The 7,991-nt window shown below is 41.2% G+C and overlaps 2 protein-coding genes across 2 annotated transcripts in view; both read right to left on the bottom strand.

Annotated features, from left to right (window-relative positions):
* The window catches only part of klhl30 (kelch-like family member 30), a 4,191-nt gene extending 2,606 nt beyond the window's left edge, over window positions 1-1,585 (bottom strand). The window contains exons 1-3 of the mRNA XM_037675012.1: window positions 784-1,585; window positions 514-706; window positions 216-302 (exon numbers count right to left, since the gene is read on the bottom strand). Coding sequence (XP_037530940.1) covers window positions 216-302; window positions 514-706; window positions 784-1,557 — 1,054 coding nt within the window. The 5' untranslated portion in view covers window positions 1,558-1,585. The remainder of the gene's footprint in view (window positions 1-215; window positions 303-513; window positions 707-783) is intronic.
* A 1,292-nt stretch (window positions 1,586-2,877) lies between these two features.
* Window positions 2,878-7,991, bottom strand: part of LOC119408173 (espin-like protein) — a 36,740-nt gene continuing 31,626 nt past the window's right edge. The window contains exons 10-11 of the mRNA XM_037675010.1: window positions 6,441-7,399; window positions 2,878-3,409 (exon numbers count right to left, since the gene is read on the bottom strand). Coding sequence (XP_037530938.1) covers window positions 2,878-3,409; window positions 6,441-7,399 — 1,491 coding nt within the window. The remainder of the gene's footprint in view (window positions 3,410-6,440; window positions 7,400-7,991) is intronic.

The following is a 7,991-nucleotide window of genomic DNA, read 5'->3' as shown; positions in this document are numbered from 1 at the left end:
ATTCAGGATCTAAACAAACAACAATGCATAAAAATAAATACAAATCATTAAATTTTGTATTAATTTAATCTAAAAAATATAAAAATTAAATGAATGACCAGTTAAATGTCAAACAATAAAAACAGAAAGAAGCTAACTCAATACAAAGTTCACTTTGTATTGAGTTACAAGTTTTTTAAGAGTTTTTTACAAAGTGTTCCTCTAAATGATCTCACCTGTAACATACACATCATTGTTCAGGGACACTATGGAGTAACCCCACTTGTCAAGATTGGGAAAGTTGGGCAGCTGATGCCACTTTTCTGAAGAGAAAACAAAGTTAATAATAGTGAGGAAAACATCTAAAGTATCTATAAAAAAATTATACAATAATGTCAGAAGCAAGAAAGAAATCAGGCAAACATGTAAAAAATGTTCTGTTTTGTAAACTGCAGATGATTCCAAACAAAATTTAAAATGTAAAATACATTTAAACTTCAAGTTAAAATGTATATAATTAGAAGAAAATCTTACTAGTCTTTGTGTTGTAAAAGGCACAGTTCCTGGAGGGTGGTCTCTGAAGTCTTGGATCTCCGTCTTCATCCTCATCTGAGTCATCCGAGTCATCCAGTGACCGACCTCCCATCACAAACAGCACTTCCTGCAGGTTCAGTTGTGGACTCTGAGAGTTCAGTCTGTCAGAATATTCTGGTGCCAAATCTATTTTCTAAAAAGACAAAGGTTGTAAGTGATTTTGGACATCAGATTAGGAAAGATAAACGAGAGATGTTTCAACCTTCTGACCTCTCTGTGAATTTTTTCAATGGCCTCTCTGCATATGGGAGAGGCGAGCACCACGCTGGCCTTCAAGAGGGTGTCAGTCAGGTAGTTCAGGCTGAGTAGAGACAGATGTGACAAGCTGAGGAGTTCAGGGAGGTGACACAACCGAGCCTCCTTCTGATGCTCCACCCATTTCAGAATGGCTTCCACCCGCGTGCACTCTGAGCGGATCTGTAGTCCTTCATCAGACAAGCAGGTGACCAGTCTGTCTTTTTCCAGTAACAGAAACTCCTCGCCTTGTTGAACAGCCTCAAAGTTCTCCAGGAGGAAGGCCCAGGCTTTGGCCACCACTTCAGGGCAACCGTGGATCTCCCCAAACTCCAGGATCCCCAGGCAGTTTGTGCCGTCAATCTGGTGCTGCAGGTATCGGCTGCACACCGCTCGCACCGTCTGGAACTGCAGCTGGCTGGAGGTACAGATCAGGCCCTCCACGTTGCTCTGGTTGATCGTCAGCTTACCTGTGTAGGCAAAGTCAAGTAAGCAAGCGAGAATATTCGGATCGACATCCTGGAGCTCCACACGTGCGGCTATGCTCTCCAGAAAATCTCCTGAGAACATAGAGCGGAAGTACAAGCTGCAAAGTGCCAACACTCCTCTGTGACAAGGAAAATCCCTGCCACCTGCGCTCAGCGTGACATCCACCAGTTTGGGGTGAGAGCAGAGAGAACGCAAGCCTTCCAGGATGCTCTGAGGATGGGAGGACAGGCAGAAGTCCAGGTCATCCACATTACGCACCATGATGAGTTCCAGTCCAGTGAGTGAATATCAAATCTTGTCAGCAGGGAGGTAAACGCTGCAGTTATGTCTTACCTAAAAACAGCAAAGAAGCAGGAGCAACAGTTTCTAAGTATTATTTGTCAGTACTTTCGTTCATGGATAGTTTTAGTGGAAGAAACATAAGCAACCATTTCATACAGAAAAACAAGTTGTTTTTTGTCATAATTATAGTAAATACACAATCACTACTCAACATTTTTACCTTTTCTTACAAAAAGTATTTACTTCGAGAAGACACATCTTTAACACTGTGTTTTACAAGAACTGTAAAGTAAATTTAACTGGAGATCAGTAGTACTATTATTTATTTACAAGAAATAACACAATTTATTGTCATTAAATATTTAAAGATATGTAAAGAATCTCAGAGAATCTTACCCAGTACGGACAAAAGGAAACTCAGTGACATCATCCTTCAAGCAAAACAAACAAAAGAAAGATTTGGGAGCTTCAGCTTGGATGGACGTGGAGCGGACAACATGGCGAACAGCTTTTGCTAAGTCACTGAGGAGGACTGCTCGTCGTCCAGTCGGTTATTTTTAGGACCAACAATGACGCTGTGCTAAAGTTAGCCTCAGCTGCTGGCACAGGCACATGTTTGGGATAGAGTCAAAAAACTTCCTAGAGCCAGGAGAAAAACAAAGCAGGGCTGATAGTTGTTGATTTAAAAAATAAAAGGTGTAAAGGGCTGCAAGATTTTAACTGTGGAAATTAAAAAAATGATATAACAAAGAAATGAATCACAACATTATTTTAATGGAACACATAAGAATTTCCTGGTGAACTATTTTGTCAGAATGTTTTTTTTTTCTATTAGACTGAAAAACCTTGTGAATAATAAAGAAAAATGTTAAAATTTAAATGAAATTTGAAAATATTTAGGGCGTATTTGTTTATGATGCAGATGGTCATGTTTTAAAGTTGGTTGTTCTAACAACTTTAGAGTCATTCTTTGAATATATTACAGATATTGTACTGTAATACGACAGATACAGTATGGTAACATTTATTAAAAACCAGAGTCCAAACTTCAAAAACCCATTGTTAAGTATAAACACAAAGAAATAAAGCTGTATAAAATGTTCAAAATTACATTTTAGACCAGGCAGTATCAGAAAAAACAGGTAAAGTAAGATTCTAGTGATGCATGCTGTAAAACTTTAATACAGTTCCTTCGGAAGGAATGGCTGTCATAATTTAAAAAGTATTTGGGTTTGACACCAATCCCCAAAGTTCTCTAACTACAAAGCATACAAAAAGTACAAAATATGACACAAGAAGTTACTCAAAATCAAAGATCTCGGCCTCTTTTTCCTTCCAAAAAGCAAAGCTGCGGTCAATGTACTGGCAGATTTCTTCATTACTGAAACTGGAAATGTCTGTTCCTTTGTAGAGCATCCCCTCATCAGGAGTCGGCGTCTGAACAATGACCTTAGGGACCTGTCTAACCTCTGGGAGGCTGTGTTTCACCACGTTAACAGTTTCTTCAGACTCACTCACGGCGTTTCCAAAGAACTTAATTTTAATGTCCTCGAACCCATCCTTCCACTCACGGTTCCCAGCCTCGATGTCCTGAACAACAGCCTTGTGAAACTCTCTGATCGTCTCCCAGGGGAACTTCCCCACCCGATCGAACACCTCAAAGCACAGCAAGTGCCTCATTTTGCGTTCGTCCACAGGCAGATCTAACTCTAGGATGTGAAAGTAGCCCAGCATGAAGAGATCTAAGGTCAGGCTGTCGTATTCTGCAGGAACGCCATCCAGACGAGGTAAGAACTGCTCCGGGGAGAACAGGGTCTTCTGTCTGTGAAGCCTGAGGACACAAAACACTATGCAGTTATTAAACATTCAGAAACATTAGGCTTAGGCTACACATGAGGTTATCATGAGGCTGTCGACCAAAGTCATGTGATGATTAACACATTCATCATAGACGTGCACGTTTGAACGTGAGGTTATCTGTCTGGAAACCAAAGAAATGCTCTAATATCTAATACAACTCGTTTTAATGTGTACAAAAAGCAATGCTGGGTGATAATGTTTTTGTCTGTCTGGTGGTGGGGGGCTGCAGGAGTATGAGGTGCCTGGGTTGCTTTTAAGTGCTATCCAGTCCCTCTAGAACCAGTTCAGGAGCTGTCTGCATCCTTGGCACAAAGCTGAACTCGTTCTTGGTGCAGGATGGACTCTGCCATGGCTGACCCTTGTCTCCAACTCTGTTGATGGTGTTCATGGACAGTCATGGAGAGGAGGGTGTCTGGTTTGGGAGTCTCAGTGTCTTGTCTCTGCTTTTTGTGGATGATGTTGTCTGCTGGCGTCTTTTGGCCAAGACCTTCAGCGTGCACTAAGGTGGTTCGAAGCCGAGTGTGAAACAACTGGGACAAGTCAGTTCTAAATCGGAGGCCACGATTCTCCACCGAAAACTGGTGAAATGCCCCCTCCAGGTTAATGGGGAAGTCTTTGCCTCAAGTGGAGGAGTTTAAATATCCCCAGCAACACTATCCAGCTCATCCTGATGGACCCTGAGATGTTCTCAGGCCAGAGAAGATACACAACCCCTCCGATCAAGTCTGGGTCTGCCCCGAGGCCTCCTACCAGTGGAACTTGACCAGAAAACCCATAAAAAGAAAAGAGGTGTCCAGGAGGCATCCTAATCAGATGCCTGAACCACCTCTACTAATTCCTTTCGATGCAAAGGAGCAGCAGCTCTACTCTGAGCTCCACCTGGATGACGGAGTTCCTCACACGGCCACTTTACAAAGCAAGCTGATTTCGGCCGCTTCTATCCAAGATCTTGTTCTTTCTGTCATGATCCAAACCTCATGACCACAGGTGAGGGTTGGAATGTAGACAGACCAGTAAATCCAGAGCTTTGCCTTTCAACTCCACTCTTTCCTCACCACATCCAACTGAAGCAACACCCTCATTACTGAGGACAAGGCCCCAATCCATCTATCCATCTCCCACTCCATCAAACCATCACTTGTACACAAGATGCCAGATACTAAACTCAGTTTTTTTCCTGGACCTGTTTCCTCTGCGACCCGACTACAAATAAGCAGTAGAAGTTGGAGATGGAGACTAAAATAGCTACAACTCTGACAGTTCTTAATAAAATGATATTTTAGTTTAAAATCCTGGCATGTAAGTGGCGGGTGATAAGCATTCCTTATACAAATTGTAGGTATTTAATTTATTTCAGCTCCTGTCACTGTTTAGCTGCCTACATGGTTGGCTTTCTGCACCAGTTTTTGTTTGTTGCTGAGCAAGAAAGATACTGATCAACACATCTCTGATTTAGCTGATGAGCGTGATAATAACCAACATTAAATGGGGAATATGGAATAAATTTAAATGAGATAATTAGACTAAAGAAGGAGTTTTGAGAAGTTGAGAAGTCCATGACATTCCTTCTGTTTGTTCCTCGCTGCAACGCTGTCAGGTTCCCGATAAGACAACGCTCATTAAATTGTTTTTTGTTGCTGTGAAACAGCCAAACAAGTCTGAAATTTATGCGCATCAATCGGCAATCCCCTTCAAGATATTTCCAAATGTCTCCCATGCACTGTAAAAATGCTGATTTAATATGACAGCAGCCCGTTCTTACAAAATCTTCAACCTCATCACTTAGAGATAACAAGCTGACTGTAATTTCAGTCACTCACAAACTTCTGCACCACGAGATGTTGGCACACAAGCAGCTGAGTGAACTGCGCCATCTGAGACAGAAAACAAGACCTCACAGAGGATCACGGCCTGTTAGCTCAAACAGCTGAGTTGTCTACAGTAAGACAAAAACACACTGGTGAGGGTGTTTTCGCTCACTATGAAAAATGTGCAGGCCAACAAGTTGCAGCTTACACAACACTGATAGTGTATGGAAAGTTTGCCATTAATCATATAGTCAATTGTGCAAATCATGCAGAATTGTCCTAAAAATATATGTAACAAAAAAAATAATGAATTAACATTTGGTAATGTAAAGGCAGTGTAGATAAGGTTGAGTCCTCTGGAAAGATTGTGACTTTTGAAAATATTTAAGTGCTAAATAAACACCACCCCGGTGACAGAAGCTTAATATATAGCTTTAGCTTTTATTTTAACTTTAAGGCTAAAGTATTTTTTTTAGCTCTGGACATTTATATATATATATATTAATATATAAATAATATATATATATATATATATATATGTATGTGTGTGTGTGTGTGTAAAGCTTGTGATCTGGATAACTTGAAAAATCAGCAACCTTCAACTTCCATTTTGGTGTGTGATTACATCTAGTCTTAGGAATCAAAGATTTGGTTGCCAAGTCAAATAAAAATGGCCACCACAGTACACATACGTAAACCAACCACCCAATCATTTGAGGAATATGCTTTCTAGTTTTCAATGCTTAAAAGCATCGTTTCCTCAAAGGATTGGGTCAAAAATAAGCAACGCATCAACTTCCACTTTAGCATGTGCTGCAATCAGGCATAAGAAATGGTACTATCAACAATTGGCTTGGTTATCCATAATGTTTTTTTGAGGAAACTATGATTTCTAGTTTTTATTTTGGTTAAAAGTATGGTTTCCTCAAATGATCTGGGGTGGCTGTACATTTATCTATGGTGGCCTTGTCCTGTCATTGCACCAGGTGGTGGGTAACATTGTTCCTACCACTCACCAGGCTCCGTCACTCTGCCATTATTATTATATCACCAGCGATGGGGGGCATCTGTGCACTGCTAGTTTATTTAGTAGGAGAAGTGGTAAAAATGTCTCTTCTACTTGTAAAGAATCAGATCTCTAATGATTGTTGTTTCTGCAGAAGAGTATGACTGACGTGAGTCATCTCAACTCACCTGCGTATTTGCCTGGAAGGAACGCTGGATATCATTTTCCTCCAGTTTCCCAGCATCTTGTTGACGGCACTTCTCTGCTTGAAAAAGTGACCAAGGGTACTGTTTATCATGTTGGACTGGGCACTCTCTGTACTGTCCCTGCAACCAGAACCAGACTTGTCATCCATCGCTGGGTTTTCACTGCTCAGCTTCCTCTCCACGTCATCCTTGCTCCTAACTGTAATTGCGTAGGCAGATTTCTTCCAGTGGCCTAAAAACAGAACTACTATACGCTCCTTTCTGAGGCTGACGGTGTCCTGAATGTCTGCTCCATTTTCATCATGTTCAATCCCAGAATCACTGTTCTGATCTGTCTCTGGAGCTGGCTTCGTGACTTTAGGTTCTTTGTCTGATTTTGCGCCTTCAGGGTGTGTGGAGAGACGAAACATGATGGGCTCCTCAGGATGATTTGGCAAAGAAAAATTCTGAGCCTCAAAATTTGATTTCAAAGTCCTCACGGACACTCCGAATTGATGGATCTCATCCTCTATGCTCTCCCTGCGCACTCTGGTGGAAGTCTGTCTATCTGGAGCCTGAGAAAACACAGTGATGAGCTCAGTGTTGGGCATCTTGCAGTAAGGCTGGTCTGTCAGGTTGGTCATGAGCAGAGACATGCTCTTCACAATGCCTGAGATCCTGCCGCACCAAACGGGGAGAGGAACCTGACTTTGGAAGTTTCTGAACTGTGTGTTGACAGTGATGTTGACTATGGGGGCTGGGAGGATGTGCCTAAGCTCCTCAGCCAGACGAGCCAGCTCCAGCTCATATCCCTCACAGTTCCTCTGCATGGAGACGTTGGCAATCTGCTGTTCCAGATAGATGAGGTCATCCTCATTCAACAGCTCACCAGAGGGCCCCAGGATGGCATTGTGGGCTTGGGAGTACCTCCAATTCACTTTGGCATATCTGTTCCCATTTTCCTGTAGAAATAAAAAATAAAGAGGCAAACAGCAGACTGATGAACATACACTGCCATTATAAAGACTGTCAAACATTTTAAATAACTTTGGCATGAAGGAAATAAATTAATGATACAGTAAAACTGCTACTTATTTCTCATCCAAACCTCAAAACTGTAGCATAAATCACAGTACGTTACGTGTGAATGATTTGTTACGAGCAATTTAAAGTAAACGGTGACTTGACATTTTCAGTAATGCACATTTAGAACTGCACTAAAATCTCACACCACAATTTGTGCTTTTCTCATTATAGTTTGAACTGGTTCAAGGACAATTTGTTTATACTACAGAGAATGTTTAGCTATTAACAGACAGAATTTCATAAGTTTCATTAATCGACAAGTACAACCACAATTACTAAAGGGTTGGAACAGGGACATTTCTGCTGTTGTTTAACACCAGTTTGAAAAATAAGTGAGGTACCAACTTTCATTTTGCTGTGTGGCTGCGTCAAGGCATAAAAAAGACCTATATCAAAAAGTGTGTTTCCAATTCAAAATCCAAGTTGGCCACCAATATATATGTGTATGTTGTGTATATATATATATAT

The sequence above is a fragment of the Nematolebias whitei genome, chromosome 3 (genome assembly GCF_014905685.2).
Source record: "Nematolebias whitei isolate Nwh7 chromosome 3, NemWhi1, whole genome shotgun sequence".
In the NCBI taxonomy this organism is placed as follows: Eukaryota; Metazoa; Chordata; class Actinopteri; order Cyprinodontiformes; family Rivulidae; genus Nematolebias; species Nematolebias whitei.
Note: the sequence above shows the minus strand (reverse complement) of the source record. Positions and strands in the feature narration are given on the sequence as shown.